A 17,630-nucleotide genomic window follows, 5' to 3' on the forward strand; every position below is an offset into this window, starting at 1 on the left:
TATGTGGTAATAACTCTGGAATGCTTTTACTTATCAATCCAATTCCGAGATTGTTTTTTCGTGACATATTGTACTTTACATTAGTGGTAAATTTTGATTGATATATTCAGCGTTTTTTGTAAAAAAAATGAAAAATTTGGCGAAAAAAATGAAAAATTTGCATTTTTCTAGACTTTACATTTTATGCTTGTACCATAAATAGTCATATCGCACCAAATTAATGATTAATTCACATCTACAATATGTCTACTTTATGTTCCCATCATTTGATAAACATTATTTGACTTTTTTAGAATGTTAGAGGGTTTATAAGTTTAGCAGCAATTTTCCAGATTTTCAAGAAAATTTCAAAATCTGATTTTTCAGGGACCAGTTCAGTTCTGAAGTGGAATTGAGGGGCCTGAATGTTAGATACCCCCATAAATCACCCCATTTTATAACCTGCACCCCTTAAAGTAGTCAGAATGACATTAAAGAAGTTTATTAACCCTTTCGGTGCTTCACAGAAATGAAAGCAAAGTGGAGGCTGAATTTAAAAATTTCATTTTTTTTGCAGATTTTTCATTTTTATCCATTTTTTTCTGTAACACAATAGGTGTTGACAAAGAAATAAAACTCAAGATTTATTCCCTGAATTCTGACGTTTTTAGAAATATCCCATATGTGGCCGTTTTGCGCCATGTGTCTCTCATGCAGGCTTCAGACATGAAGGAGTGCTATGTGGATTTTGGGGCACCCTTTTAGTTTAGGATATTTTGTTGGGATCATATAAAGTTGCAGAGGCCTTGGGGTGAAAAAATATTTTTGGGAGACAAGTTGACGCTTTTATTGGTACCATTCTGGGACACATGTGACACTTTGAGCGTTTTTTATTTTATTTTTTATGAGGTGATATACATAAAAAAATCTATTCTGCTGTTGTTTTTTATTAAAAGAATTTAGGTCGTTCGTCATGCGGTATAAAAGACATGTTAACTTTACTCTGCAGGTTGATACGGTTACGGCGATACCAAATTTCTATGCTTTTTTTTATATTTTAGTTCATTTATAGCATAAAAACGATTTTAGTAAAAAAAATCACGTTTTTAATTCGCCGTATTCTGTGAGCCATAACTTTTTTATTTTTTTACTGACGCAATTGTGTATGGACTCTTTTTTTGCGGGACATGTTGATGTTTTTGGGGGGACTATTTTTGAGTTTGTGTTGGGGTGTAATATATATATATATAATTTATTTGACTATTTTTTTCCAATTTTTTTCATTTTATTTTTCATATTTTTTATTTTAATTTTTTTTCACATTTTTATTTTTTTTTTCACTTTTTTAATTTCTTTTTCACTTTATTTCACATTTAACTTTTTTTGTTTTACTGTTATACACAGAATTCAATGGAGTACACATCTGTACTCCATTGAATTTTGCCTATGTCTGTCAGTACTGACAGGCATTGGAAAGATCAGTCCCTACCTTAGGTAGAGACTGATCACTCATGTTGCCATGGCAACGGAGGCTACTGTCAGTCCTCCGGTTGCCATGGCAACCATCAGCGCTCTGCTTTCACTTTGCAGAGCGCCGATGGTGACAGTTGGAGCTCCCTCCTTCTGTAATCCTAATAGACGCCGCGGTCACAGTGACCGCAGCGTCTACAGGGTTAACTCAGGATCGGAGCTGCGCTCCGATCCTGAGTGCTGCGGGCGGCCTCCCCCAACGGGGCTCCTCTCACCACCGATCGCTTCACTGAATGAAGCGACGGAGGAGAGGGGGAAGGAGGAGACCGCCGCCAGATCCCTGCTTTCGGTTCGTCTGAACTGACGGACCAATAGCAGCGATCGCCGGCCGGGGACCGCTGCGATTGGTCCCTGGCCGGCTTCAGGGAGGTCCTGCTGTGTAGCACAGCAAGTTTCATAAAACTGTCACAGCGCGCGGCGGCGCTGTGACAGTTTATGTCCATCAGGTACATGTACCTGATGTTGCGCGAAGTCACCGCGATTCATCAGGTACATGTACCTGATTTTGCGTAAACGGGTTTAATATAATGATGCCAGACATTGTATCCTTTTAATATAATACTACCACACATTGTACCCTCTGAATATTATACTGCTACACATTGTACCCACTGAATATAATACTGCCACACACTGCATTCTCTGAATATAATACTACCACACACTGCATTCTCTGAATATACTACAGCACACTGCTCCCTATAAATATAATACTGCCACACACTGCACCCTCTGAATATAATGCTGCCTCACACTGTACCCTCTGAAGTTAATACTGCCACACACTCCACCCCCCCGAATATAATTCTGCCACATTCTGCACCCCCGAACATAATACTACCAAACACTGAACCCTCTTAATATAATACTACCATACACTGCACCCTCTGAATATAATACTAACACACACTGCGCCCCCCTTGAATATAATTGTGCCACGTGCTGCACCCTCTGAATATACTACCACACACTGAACCCTCTGAATATAATACTACCATACACTGCACCCTCTGAATATAATACTAACACACACTGTACCCCCCCCCTTGAAAATAATTGTGCCACGTGCTGCACCCTTTGAATATACTACCACACACTGAACCCCCTGAATAAAATACTGCCACATACTGTACCCCCTCTGAATAAAATTGTGCCACACACTGATGATCCTGCCGATGGATGATGGGGTTGCTACTGCCAGGGGGGGGGGGGGGGCAGCAGCACCCTCATATTCAGTGGCAGGATCATCCTCCTGGCAGTAGCACCCTCATCACCCTGGAGGATGATCCTGCTGATGGATGATGGGGGTGCTACTGCCAGGAGGATGGTACTGCCAATGGATGATGAGGGTGCTACTGCCCCCCCCCGGCACTAGCACCCCCATCATCCCCTTTCTCCCTGGCAGTAGCACCCTCACCATCCCCATTCTCCCTGGCAGTACCACCCCCATCATCCCCTTTCTCCCTGGCAGTATCACCCCCATGGTGGTCAGTAGTGGCTGTGCAGGACTTGCCGGGCGGCGCAACTGAGAAGCGGTGGGGTGGGGAGAGGGGGGGTTAGGGGGTTAGCGTGTGTTTGCTAGCGGACATACCTCCTAACTTTGTGCTAGCGGATCCACTCCTGACTTTGGTTCAAGAACTGCAGTGGCACTTTTCCAAAAAATACTGCCAAGTGGAAATCCAGCCTCACAAAAACTTCTGTAACAAATCTGCTGTGTACTGCACGATCCTACAGCCAATGTTGTCCGCAGGCGGGCATTCAATCTAAATGCCTGCAGTGTGTACGAGCCCTATGAACCAACATCCACACTATAAAAAAAAACTTCTGGGAGAAAAATTCAGCATAGATTTTAGTTATATCTATGTGCACACATTTGTTATGTTATTTTTTACATCTCAATGTAGTTTTATTTTTTAATTTTTTTTTTGGGGGGGGGGGGGGAATGTGAGACTTTTCACGTTTTTGGGCTCTAGCATCCAACCCTTTTTTCTGTGGTTTATTCTGCTGCAGCCCAAAAATTGTCATATTTATGGCTCAAAAATTCATAATTTTCCAAAATTTTGGAAAAATGTATATTGTTTGAACTGTAAAATATGGCCCAGATTTGGGACAATCGTGTGAGGCATGACGGCGTTTTGGATGAGGGACTTTCGGATGAGGGAGTTGTTGCTGAAAGATGACAGCGATTGCTGTGAGGGAGGAGGCAGGACGCCGTTTTGCCTGACGGAGGACGGAGTAGCGGCTGACAACTGATGGCGATTGGTACGAGGGAGGAAGCGGGACGCTGTTTTGCTTGTCAGAGGACGGAGTTACGACTGATGGCGACTGGTCCGAGGCAGGATGCTGTTTTTCCAGACGGAGGACGTAGTTGTGGCTGACGACTGATGGCGATTGGTCCAAGGGAGGAGGCAGGACGCTGTTTTGCCTGACGGAGGTACGGCTGAGGATGTCCTAAAATGGACACCATACATTAGTCTTTGTGAGGGAAAATCTGGAGTAGGTTACTGACAGGAACTAATCACAACTCATTGGTTGCTATGGCCAACACCAGACATAGCCTGTAGGTCAGTGCTTTTCAAGCAGGGTGCCTCCAGCTGTTGCAAAACTACAACTTCCAGCATCCCCGGATAGCCTAAGGCTGTCCAGGGATGCTTGGAGTAGTAGTTTTGCAACAGCTGGAGGCATCTTGGTTGGGAAACGCTGCTGTAGGTGTTAGGGCTTATAACAGGATCCGTAGATACGGCCAGCACCAACAGTCCATAAGGTTTTGGATAGGAATAATAGAGCTGCAGAAGATAATGTTCCCCAGCCGCCCCAGACTCCAATCCAGATGTGAACAGAGCCTCTAAGAATCCCCTCAACAACACGGTGAATTGGTAACCTGAGCGGGGTTCTCCTCACAGACTCTAATGTACAGAGGGAAATAAGCTTGGTGTGAATGACGCGCGTGAGGCTGCGGTATGTGCGGTACTAGGAAGCCGCGCAGTGACGTCGCTCCATGTGAACAGCGTGTATGTATGTGACAGGAGGGGGGGAGCGGCCGCGCATCAGAAATAGAATGGGGGCGGGGCCCGGTGTCTGGCGCTGCTGGTTTGCGTGCTCCGGTGACGTCACCAGAGAACGGGCGGCCGGAGAGCTGGGTCTGTGCCCGGCGCTGTCAGTAGGTGGCGGGGCCGGCGGCAGAGAGAGAGGGATAAGCGGCTCATGTGTGTGAGCTAGGCGGGGGCCGTGTATCGCACCTCAGTCACACACCACCGCACTACATAGAAGAAGAGGGCTGCGCGCTGGACCGGGGGCACCGGGAGCTGCTGCTTGGATGAAAGTTTGCTCAGATGCCGGTGCAGGGTAAGAGAGGCCTGGTGTGCAGCACGGCAGGGGTTAATGCTGGTCTCCAGCCTTCTGTCACCTCACAGCGCACACTTGTAACCTGCTGGGGAGGGGGGGCTTTGTTCTCAGGTACCTTTTCTAGAAGAAAGTAAAGAACAATAGCCCCCCCCATCACACACAGCACAGGCTCCTGGCACTACTGTACTCATCACATTACTGCAGACATGGAGGGAACTTGTGCCACCCCCCACATCTTCCTGTACACACTCATGTTACTCATAGCTGATCGCCACCATTGCTTCCTACAGAGTGCAAGCTCTTGGGGCTCTGTTTCATTGCTCATCCAACAATTGGCGCTTTATATGAACAACTCAATACTTGTAAAGGGGTTTAGACAAGTCTGGGGCCAGAGGCCTGCTGTATGCATTAGAACTAGCTGACTGCTACCTCTCTGTACAGGTGTGTGCTCGCCTCAGCCAAGCATGCATATGTTTTGAACAGTAAAAGGGAGATAGGCTGTTGCCAGACTCCTCTGGCTGTAGCTTATCTCCCTTCATAATGAAAATTACGGGTGTGCTGAAAGCCATGTTGCCAAGCCTTTTCTTCCCTGCTATCTGTTAGAGCAGTGTTTCCCAACCAGGGTGCCTCCAGCTGTGGCAAAACTACAACTCCCAGCATGCCCGGACAGCCTTTGGCTGTCCGGGCATGCTGGGAGTTGTAGTTTTGCCACAGCTAGAGGCACCCAGGTTGGGAAACACTGTTAGAGAATACTTGAGAGGCCTCATTACACATTGGCAGATTTCAATAGGGTCGGACGATCATCTCTGCCAATGTTTCCCGACAAGTGTGCCTCCAGCTGTTGCAGAACTACAATTTCAAGCATGCTCGGACAGCTTTTGGGTGACAGCTGAAGGCATGCTGGTTGGGAAACAATGGCCTAAGGTGTATAGTGGCCTCCAGACTCTCCTCCGACCATTGGATTTCAACTACCTGATACTTTTACAGTGTGGGATATAAGGCGCTGTCACAGAAGAATTGGGAGGACCCTCAAACTCAGAGGAGTCTGGCAGGAGCTTACCTCTCTCTCCCCTTGTAAAAACAATTGAGCGTGTGGGATCTGGAGGGATAGTTTTTCATCTGACAGCTGTCAGGTTGCTTTCACACTATAAAAATACCTCCGTTATAAACGTCCTTTATAAAAACCTGGAAATCGGCCGTTAGAAAATCCCATTATAGTCTATGGGATTTTTCTAATAGCCATTTTAACCCGTTATCGCTCGTTATTAATAACGGCCATTATTTTGTGACGGGTGAATGAACGGAAGGAATAGTGCATGCACCATTGCTCCCTTTACTATCGCCATCACAAAATAACGCCCGTTATTAATAACGGGCGATAACGGGTTAAAACGGCTATTAGAAAATCCCATTATAGTCTATGGGATTTTTCTAACGGCCGTTAGGAATTTTCTAATGGCCGCTTAATGGTCGATTTTCAAGATTTTTATGACGGACGTTGATTACAGATGAATTTTTATAGTGTGAAAGGGGCCTTACATGTATGGTCAGCTTAATAAGATGTATTGTATGGTGTTATGCCTTTGCAGGATGAATGACTAGTTTATTATGATCATTTATAATCTGTTTAGTGATCCCTAATGATCTGTTAACCCTTGACTCATTATGGGTATGTCATTTTTACAGTAGTTGTAATAGCATCTCCTGGTATTTATAATGTAGAAAGTATTTAGGGATCCTGAGCTGATCCTTGTTTGAGATCAACGTAAGGTTATGTTTATATACAATGTATGTATTTTTTTGTATCACTGTTTCTTTATTGTTGAACTGGGTGTCTACAAAAAAGCAGACCTATAATGTATTTTTTGGGCCATGGATCTATACTTTATTTTTTCTGTCCGGTGTCAACCTTCATGTTATCAGGCACTTACACTTTGCACTGCGGTCATGATATCAGCAGAGAGCTCTGTGTTCCAAAAAGAAAATAATTTCCTCTGAAGTATTCAGGAGCTAATAAGTACTGGAAGGATTAAGTTTTTTTAATAGAATTAATTTACAAATCTGTTTAAAGGAGAACTCCAGAATATAAAAATTGTCCCCCATACTGCCGGCAGTAAAAAAATAAAGATGTACATACCTTCCTCCGCTCCCCCGGGCACTCCGGTAACCGGCTCTGGTCTCCGCCGCAATCCTCTTCCTGGTTGCCGGTGAGTCATACTGCGCTCAGCCAATCACCGGCCGCAGTGAAGTCCTGGCTCGGCGTGCGATAGGCTGAGCGCAGTGTGACGTTTTCGGCCCCGGAAGCAGGTGCCGGTGTAGTGAAGAATTTTGTGTCCTGAAGCGTTCTCACACTGCCGCTCAGCCTATCGCCGGCCGAGTCTGGACTTCACTGCGGCCGGTGATTGGCTGAGCGCAGTATGATTCTCTGACCACCAGCAACCAGGAAGAGGATCGCGGCGGAGACTGGAGCCGGTTACCAGAGGCCCCGGGGGAGCGGAGGAAGGTATGTACATCTTTATTTTTTTTACTGCCGGCAGTATGGGGGACAATTTTTATATTCTGCAGTTCTCCTTTAACTTTCTGACACTAGTTGATTTAAAAAAAAAAAATTCCAGCGGAGTACCCCTTTAAAGGTTTGTCCCAGCAACAACTCTTATGCCAATGTGTCGCAAGCAGGGTACATCCTGCTATTGCAAAACTACTAGTCCCAGCATGTCTGGACAGCCAGAGGCTGTCCATGCATGCTGGAGTTGTAGTTTTGCAAATAGCGGAGGTTTGGAAACGCTGACCTATGCAAAGGATAGGGGGAATGTGTACAATTGCAAGGCATCTGACTGCTTGCATCTGCAACAATCTCGACAACGGGGTTCTTGAACCACTCCATTATGACTGGAAACTCAGGATCCGCGATCTTGAGATCTCTGGGCTCCCAGTGGTCACATACCCTTTGATCACTTTTCCCTTCTCCTGTATATAGGGAATGTATTGTTGATGAGAGAAACCTTTAAGACATGGGTACTTTTTCTAAAAGTGTAAGGTCTTATGTGCAAAGGTAAAAAACCTAATTTGTCTTCAGGCAGATTAAAGGGGGTACTCCGGTGAAAAACAATTCCTTTTTGTTTTTTAAAATTTTTTTTTTTAATCAACTGGTGCCAGAAAGTTAAAGGGGTTATCCAGGCCAAAACTTTTTTTTATATATATCAACTGGCTCCGGAAAGTTAAACAGATCTGTAAATTACTTCTATTAAAAAATCTTAACCCTTCAAATAGTTATTAGCTTCTGAAGTTGAGTTGTTGTTTTCTGTCTAACTGCTCTCTGATGACTCACGTCCCGGGAGCTGTGCAGTTCCTATGGGGATATTCTCCCATCATGCACAGCTCCCGGGACGTGACATCATCATTAAGCAGTTAGACAGAAAACTTCAGAAGCTAATAACTATTGGAAGAATTAAGATTTTTTAATAGAAGTAATTTACAAATCTGTTTAACTTTCCGGAGCCAGTTGATATGTATACAAAAAAAGGTTTTGCCTGGAATACCCCTTTAATCAGATTTGTAAATTACTTCTATTAAAAAATCTTAATCCTTCCAGTACTTATCAGCTGCTGTATAATACAGAAGATGTTCTTTACTTTTTGAATTTCTTTTGTCTGACCACAGTGCTCTCTGCTGACACCTCTGCCCATGTCAGGAACTGTCCAGACCAGGATAGGTTTGCTATGGGAAATTGTTTCTGCTCTGGACAGTTCCTGACATGGACAGAGGTGTCAGCAGAGAGCACTGTGGTCAGACAGAAAATATATTAAAAAAAGAAATGAACTTCCTCTGTATTATACAGCAACTAAGTACTGGAAGGATTACGATTTTTTTTTAAATAGAAGTAATTTACTAATCTATTTAACTTTCTGGAACCAGTTTATTTAAAAAAAAAATTATAATTCCACCGAAGTACCCCTTTAAGCTTCAGGGTGGGATCAGATAAAAAAAAAAAAAAGTGACAAAAAAAATGTGACAAATCACCTTTTCCACACTGTTCCCTGTTTTACATTGAAATGAATAAGCTATGTTCACATCAGAACGGGGCTCCATCGACTCGGACACCAACAGATTCCATTCCATTCCATTCCCATTGACTGGGTCTGTTGGGTTAGATAACAGGATTTTAGAGGTGAAAAAGACATGCAGGGTTTTTATTTCTCAGCTACAGACTTGTAATTTTTAACGGAATCGGAGATCGAAGCTGCTAATGCTGATGTGAACGAGGCCCAAGAGATTATTTCATTATTAGTTTTTTTTTAATGAAACTGCAGTTTGGCTTTTGGCCGTGTGATCATAACCTTAGGCTGTGATGTGTGTAATTTTAAAATTAGTGGGGATTAATCCTTAAAGGGGTTGGCCAAATGTAATGACACATATATTAATGATTTTCATTAATAAAGAAGCTTTAACCCCTCCTCACAAAACGTGCAGCAGTCCAGCAAAATTTTAAATAAAGTGTAAAAAAATAAAAAATAAATAAAAATGGCTAATAAATATGAATAAGCTCCTTCCCTAATAACATTTTTAATCACTTTCCCTTTTCCCAACTGGCTCCAGAAAGTTAAACAGACTTGTAAATTACCGTACTTCTATTAAAAAATCTTCATCTTTTCAGTACTTTTTAGCTGCTGAAGTTGAGTTGTTCTTTTCTGTCTAACTGCTCTCTGATGACACCTGTCTCGGGAACCGCCCAGTTTAGAAGCAAATCCCCATAGCAAACCTCTTCTACGCTGTGCAGTTCCCGAGACAAGCAGAGATGTCAGCAGAGAGCACTGTTGCCAGACAGAAAACAACAACTCAACTTCAGCAGCTGATAATTATTGGAAGGATTAAGATTTTTTAATAGAAGTAATTTACAAATCTGTTTAACTTTGTGGAGCCAGTTGATATATATAAAAAAGTTTTTCTGGAATACCCCTTTAACCCCTTAAGGACCAGGCCATTTTACACCTTAGGACCAGAGCGTTTTTTGAACATCTGACCACTGTCACTTTAAGCATTAATAACTCTAAGACGCTTTTACCTATCATTCTGATTCCAAGATTGTTTTTTCGTGACATATTCTACTTTATGTTATTGGTAAAATTTTGTCGATACTTGCATCGTTTCTTAGTGAAAAATTCCAAAATTTGATGAAAAAATTGAAAATTTTGCATTTTTCTAACTTTGAAGCTCTCTGCTTGTAAGGAAAATGGATATTCCAAATAATTTTTTTTTTATTCACATATACAATATGTCCACTTTATGTTTGCATCATAAAATTTTACGATTTTTTACTTTTGGAAGACACCAGAGGGCTTCAAAGTTCAGCAGCAATTTTCCAATTTTTCACAAAATTTCCAAAATCTCAATTTTTCAGGGACCAGTTCAGGTTTGAAGTGGATTTGAAGGGTCTTCATATTAGAAATACCCCACAAATGACCCCATTATAAAAACTGCACCCCCCAAAGTATTCAAAATGACATTCAGTCAGCGTTTTAACCCTTTAGGTGTTTCACAGGAATAGCAGCAAAGTGAAGGAGAAAATTCACAATCTTCATTTTTTACACTTGCATGTTCTTGTAGACCCAATTTTTTAATTTTTACAAGGGGTAAAAGGAGAAAATGTATACTTATATTTGTAGCCCAATTTCTCTCGAGTAAGCACATACCTCATATGTCTATGTAAAGTGTTCGGCGGGCGCAGTAGAGGGCTCAGAAGCGAAGGAGCGACGAGGGGATTTTGGAGAGTACGTTTTTCTGAAATGGTTTTTGGGGGGCATGTTGCATTTAGGAAGCCCCTATGGTGCCAGAACAGGAAAAAATACCCACATGGCATACCATTTTGGAAACTAGACCCCTTGAGGAACGTAACAAGGGGTACAGTGAGCATTTGCCCCCCACTGGTGTCTGTCAGATCTTTGGAACAGTGGGCTGTATAAAATTTTTAATTTGCACAGCCCACTGTTCCAAAGATCTGTCAGACACCAGTGGGGTGTAAATTCTCACTGCACCCCTCATTACATTCCGTGAGGGGTGTAGTTTCCGAAATGGGGTCACATGTGAGGTTTTGTTTTTTTTGCGTTTGTCAAAACCGCTGTAACAATCAGCCAGCCCTGTGCAAATCACCTCAAATGTACATGGCGCACTCTCCCTTCTGGGCCTTGTTGTGCGCCCCCAGAGCACTTTGCGCCCACATATGGGGTATCTCCGTAGTTGGGAGAAATTGCATTACAAATTTTGGGGGGCGTTTTTCCCTTTTACCTCTTGTCAAATTGAAAAGTATGGGTCAACACCAGCATGTCAGTGTAAATAATTTTTTTTTTTACACTAACATGCTGGTGTAGACCCCAACTTCACCTTTTCATGAGGGGTGAAAGGAGAAAAAGCCCCCCAAAATTTGTTAGGCAATTTCTCCCGAGTACGGCGATACCCCATATGTGACCCTAAACTGTTGCCTTGAAATACGACAGGGCTCCAAAGTGAGAGCACCATGCGCATTTGAAGCCTAAATTAGGGAATTGCATAGGGGTGGACATAGGGGTATTCTACGCCAGTGATTCCCAAACAGGGTGCCTCCAGCTGTTGCAAAACTCCCAGCATGCCTGGACAGTCAACGGCTGTCCGGCAATACTGGGAGTTGTTGTTTTGCAACAGCTGGAGGCTCCATTTTGGAAACAGTGGCGTACCAGACGTTTTTTCATTTTTATTGGGGAGGGGGGGCTGTGTAGGGGTATGTGTATATGTAGTGTTTTTTTACTTTTTATTTTGTGTTAGTGTAGTGTTTTTAGGGTACAGTCACATGGGCGGGGGATTACAGCGAGTTTGAGCTGCCGCGCAAAATTTGCTGCATCGCAAACTTGCAGCCTGATACTCACCGTAAGCCCCCTGCCCATGTGAATGTACCCTGTACATTCACAGGCGGGGAGGGGGGGGGGACCTCCAGCTGTTGCAAAACTACAACTCCCAGCATGCACAGTCTATCAGTGCATGCTGGTAGTTATAGTTTTGCAACAGCTGGAGGCACACGGGTTGGGAAACACTGAGTTAGGAAACAGACAATGTTTCCCAACCAGTGTGCCTCCTGTTGTTGCAAAACCACAACTCCCAGCATTCTCAGGCATGCTGGGAGTAGTAGTTCGGCAACATCTTTAGAGCCAGATGTTGCCGAACTACAACTCCCAGCATGCTTGGAGTTGTAGTTTTGCAACATCTGGAGGACTACAGTTTGCAGACCACTAATACAGGGGTTCCCAATCTGTGCCCTTCCAGATGTTGCAAAACTACAACTCCCAGTATGCCAAAACTGTCCAGGCATGCTGGGAGTTGTAGTTCTGCAACATCTGAAGGGCCAGATGTTACAGAACTACAACTCCCAGCATGCCTGGACAGTAAGGGCATGCTGAGGATGTGTAGTTTTGCAACATCTGGAAGGGCACAGTGGTCTCCAAACTGTGGACCTCCAGATGTTGCAAAACTGCAACTCCCAGCATGCCCAGATGCCAAGGGCTGTCTGGGCATGCTGGGAGTTGTAGTTTACAGGGTCCTATTACAGCAATGCATGTCGCTTTACGGCGACGTGCATTGCTGTAAAGGGCCCGACCGCGGCTGAAGAGGAATTCGCCTGTCGCCGCCGCCGCCGCCGTCTCCGCCGCCAGGATCCGGGTCTTCAGGGACGAGGTAAGTACCGGGGCTGGTCCCCAGCACTCCCCCGTCCCCCGCCGCATCCTCCGGTCTTCCTCCCGTCCTCTCCGGACTTCAAGGGGCCGGGCAGGACGGGAGGAAGTAACCGCCCCCCCCCCCCCCCCCCCCCCCCCCTGCGATTGGTCGGTTAACTAACCGACGGATCGCAGGGGATCGGAGGAGGTGTCAGGCTTGCCACCTCGCTCCTATACTTCAGCATGGTCCTGGCTGTCTGTGACAGCCGGGATCATGCGAAATTACCAGGCGGTCGGGTCCCAGAGACCCGATCAGCCCGGTATCGCCGCAGATCGCAAGGGCGATTTCCCTTGCGATTTGCGGCGATCGCCAACATGGGGGGCCTACATGGCCCCCCTCGGCGTTTGCCCTGGATGCCTGCTGAAGGATTTCAGCAGGCATCCACTTCCGATCTCTGCCCGGCGAGCGGCAGAGACCGGAAAAGGCCATGATGTTGTGGAACGTCATTGGTCCTTAAAGCCCAGGGTGCCATGACGTTCCACAACGTCATTGGTCCTTAAGAGGTTAATATAAACATCCGAACTATTAAAATATAATGTTAAATAAACCGCATTGTGAATGGCGTAAATGTAAAAAAAAAAATACCAAAGTCAAGAATTGTGTATTTTTGGTTGCTTCATATAAAAAAAAAAAAAAAACTAAAGACCATGGTGCAAAAAAAATGAGCCCTCTTATACCCCCATAAATGAATAAATAGTTATTGGCAGGGGGGGGGGGGTGGTCAGTGGTCAGGAAAGAACAATTTTAGGCATACTATTAATTTTTGAAAATAGTGAAATAAAACAAAACCTATATAAGTTGGGTATTATTGTAACTGTATGGACCTACAGAATAAAGATAATGTGTCATTTTGTACCGAAAATTCCACTGCATAGAAACAGAAGTACCCACATATATTTTGTCATTACAAAGTACAGTTGGTGGCACAAAAAAATAAGCCTCATGTGGGCCTGTAAGTGGAAAATTGAAAGCCTTATGGCTATTAGAATGTGAGGAGGGAAAAAAACTTAACCTCAGCTTATTTTGTGTACTAGGAAAAGTGGATTGTCATGAGGTACAAGTAGATTGTACTCCCCATTTAGTCCCATGGACAAGTATTTTTTTTTATTTTTATTTTTTAATGTAATGTCCACATCCCTGCATTATATGGTCACATCATGCTCCCCTACAGAGCATGATGTAATGCATGGTAGAACCGGCTTTGCTGGAGGGGGTATCCTCATGATGTATAACATGCCAGAACTATATAAAAGGACAACATGCACATGCTGAATGACTGCAGAGACTACTTTAAAGGGGTATTCCAGGCAAAACCTTTTTTTTATATATATCAACTGGCTCCGTAAAGTTAAACAGATTTGTAAATTACTTCTATTAAAAAATCTTAATCCTTCCAATAGTTATTAGCTTCTGAAGTTTTCTGTCTAACTGCTCAATGATGATGTCACGTCCCGGGAGCTGTGCATGATAGGAGAATATCCCCATAGGAACTGCACAGCTCCTGGGACGTGAGTCATCAGAGAGCAGTTAGACAGAAAACAACAACTCAACTTCAGAAGCTAATAACTATTAGAAGGATTAAGATTTTTTAATAGAAGTAATTTACAAATCTGTTTAACTTTCCGGAGCCAGTTGATATATGAAAAAAAGTTTTGGCCTGGAATACCCCTTTAAAGCTATGGTCCCACTGTGTTTTGCCTCATTTTTACTAGGGATCGACCGATATCGGTTTTTTTAGGGCCGATACCGATACTCTGTGGAGGTTCAGGCCGATAGTCGATAACTTATACTGATATTCCGGTATAAGTTAACGGCTATTTATCCCCCCCGGCGACATCGCTGCAGATCATTGATTTAAAGTGGGCGCTTTAACCCCTTAAGGATGCAGCCCCTTTTCGCAATTCTAACCACCGTCACTTTACGCATTAATAACTCTAAAACGCTTTTACCGAATATTCTGATTCTGAGATTGTTTTTTCGTGACATATTCCACTTTATTTTGGTGGTAAATTTTCATCGTTACTTGCATCCTTTTTTGGTGAAAAATACCAACATTTTATGAAAATTTAGAACATTTTGCATTTTTCTCACTTTGAAGCTCTCTGCTTGTAAGGAAAATGGATATTCCAAATAAATGTTATTTTTTATAAACAAATACAATATGTCCACTTTATGTTGGCATCCTAAAATGGACATATTTTTACTTTTTGAAAAAATTAGAGGGCTTCAAAGTAGAGCAGCAATTTTCAAACATTTCATGAAAATTGCAAAATCTGAAGGGACAGATGTTACAGAACTACAAATCCCATTATGCCTGGGCAGTCTAGGCATGCTGAGAGTTGTAGTTTGGCAACATCTGGAGGGCTACCGTTTGGGCACCACTGTAACAGTGGTCTCCAAATGTGACCCTCCAGATGTTGCAAAACTACAGCTCCCAGCATGCCCAGACAGTCTTTGGCTGTCTGGGCATGCTGGGAGTTGTAGTTTGGCACCCACTAAAAGGGCAGCAATAAAGATCACTTTACTGTTCCCTTCCTTCCCCCCCCACCATCATTTCCCTACCTGCACCGTGATCTCCGCAGTCTCCAGCGACGATCGGCGGTCCCCATGCATCTTCTCCTCCAGGTATCGGCCTCCATCTTCTTCCCACGTTCTGCCCGACATCCAGGGGTGGGCAGAATGGGGGGTTGCCATGGCAAGCCACTGTCCTGCGCTGCCATTGGTCAGAACTTATTTCTGACTAATGCCAGGGGATAGGAGGAGATCGCAGCCCTGCGACCTCGCTCCTATCACTCAGGATGATCGGGGCTGTCACTGACAGCCCAGATCATCCCTATTTTCCTGGTGATCGGGTCACCAGAGACCCGATCAGCCCGGAATAGTAGAAAATTGCATGTCTGAATTGACATGCGATTTTCTGCGATCGCCGACATGGGGGGGTTAGGGGGGGGGGTTGGCGGTGTGCGGGGATACCTGCTGAATGATTTCAGCAGGCATCCCGGTCCGGTCCCCAACCGGCTAGCGGTGGGGACCGTAATTCCAACGGGCGTATGCATACGCCCCACGTCCTTAAGGACTCGGGGTGCAGGGCGTATGCAAACGCCCGGCGTTCTGAAGAGGTTAAATCAATGAACTGCAGCGGCTTTTGCGGTGCAAGAGACCGTCGCCACCACCCGCTTCTCTCCTCCTGCCTGTCCTGAGTCCTATTGCCGCCACCGGAAAAATTGTGCACTTGAGTGCTGCTTTTCCCTTATCTGTGCATGTGACAGGCGAGGGTCCCATAAACTTTAGCTCAGCCAATCACTGGCTACAGCGGTGTCTTGTCTCGTCAGTGATTGGCTGAGCAGGCAGGTCCTGTTTTGATATGTCGTCTCAGAACAGCTATAAGTGTGCAGGTATGGAAGTTGCCAGACTGGGAGCTGCAGGGAACTGGGGTAGATAAGCATAGTTAAATGAAATGTATATGTTGCTGGGAGGGGGAAGCAACATATAAAACTTTTTTAGTTCCAGAATACCCCTTTTAAGCCTGCAGTGGGGCTTTAATCACTTGAAGGTGACAAACAAGTTGATAGAAGTCTGTGTGTCCTATTAATGAACCATCAGAATAGTTGTTGGGTATCCAAGAGTGTTTTGGCATCACAAATGCATAGATGTTTTAGAACATGTCTCACTAAAGCCCTTTGGAAGAGAAGAGAAGCAAGTATTATAGGATGGTAGCTGGAGAAAATGCAGGGTTTCCTGCTCATCGGTGTGACAGTTGTGTTTGTAGAAGGGCATGAAGGTGTAAGGTCACAAAGATGTGAAGAATGGAAAGGGCTTCAGGAAGGCAGGTGGGGATCTAAAGTCTGTCACTACCTTTATGTTCCATAAGGATTTCTGCAATTACCTCACTGGCCTTTTATTAGTGCTGATGCCTCTTACGTATGTTTAAAGTCATTTCACAATTGGTGGTTATTAGATGGAATGCTAGTAGCATCGTTGAAGGCCATCTGCATATCTATGAGACTCATCACATGACCTTTACACCATGGAAACATTTGGTTACTTACAGATCAAATCAAAGATAATTTAGTGTGCCTAGTGTTGGGCACGTGTAAGACATAATTAATAACTATTTAGGACACTGCTGTTTTCCTTTATGTCTGCGTAGTACAGTCTTGCGGAAATGCAAAATGCAACAATTGCTAGGTCATAAAAGCTGAATCATGTGGCATGTGATTCACAAGATCCGCCGTGCTTGTCTCTGCTGGAATTAGCTGTGTTTTCTTAATTAATTGAGCAGTAAAGTTCTGAACTAGAAAGTGTGAAAATAATGGAGCTCTCTTTGACTATTCTCTGTAAATGGAAGGGGGTAATGCAGAATATTACAAAAACAGTAATTATGTCACCTACCATCCTGTGCTCCATTATTAAAGGGAACCTGTCAGACGTTGCATGCTGCCCAAAACAGAGACAGACAATAATTTTGAAGTTTTCACATTAAACATGTGCTTTCTGAAACACAGAAACGTTTGCATCCCATGTCGACAGGTTGCTGATGTAGCTGCATGGACAGGTGTAGGTTACATTTACTTCAATAGTGTGAATGTTTGTTTTTTTATTTGGATTTACTACGCTATAGGGCCGGAGTAAAAACACGTATATGGAAATAATCTGAGCGTGTAGTCACTAACTAACTGACTATGTTAAAGAAAATCTGTCATCAGTATCACCTGCACTAACCTGTCATGCAGGCTTGTAGTGCTGGTGATACTGATCAAAATGATACTTACATTGTCCCAAACCGTCTAGCCATTCTGCTGTAATTCTTTGTTTTCTGTATACTTAAATCAGGTCCTTGGGGCATGGGCAGAGCTACGACCCGAGCTCCGGCACGCTGACATAATCTTCGCCGGGCAGGTGCTCCACCTGGCTGCTAGCGTGGCTGTGTTACTGTACAGCACATGTGCCGCTCCTGGGTTCAAGTCAGCTGCATGAACCCTCAAAGAACCATAGTCCCATCCAACCAGGGGAACAAAGCGACCCAAATACCTCCCAAG

General features: G+C 44.1%; 1 protein-coding gene across 2 annotated transcripts in view; it reads left to right on the forward strand.

Moving 5' to 3' along the window:
* The first annotated feature begins 4,630 nt into the window (after positions 1-4,630).
* The window catches only part of GRAMD4 (GRAM domain containing 4), a 199,819-nt gene continuing 186,819 nt past the window's right edge, over positions 4,631-17,630 (forward strand). For both annotated transcript variants that reach the window (XM_056573695.1, XM_056573696.1), the window contains exon 1: positions 4,631-4,854. In XM_056573695.1, the coding sequence (XP_056429670.1) occupies positions 4,826-4,854 (29 nt within the window). In that variant the 5' untranslated portion in view covers positions 4,631-4,825. The remainder of the gene's footprint in view (positions 4,855-17,630) is intronic.

The sequence above is a fragment of the Hyla sarda genome, chromosome 4, assembly GCF_029499605.1.
Source record: "Hyla sarda isolate aHylSar1 chromosome 4, aHylSar1.hap1, whole genome shotgun sequence".
Classification (NCBI taxonomy): domain Eukaryota; kingdom Metazoa; phylum Chordata; class Amphibia; order Anura; family Hylidae; genus Hyla; species Hyla sarda.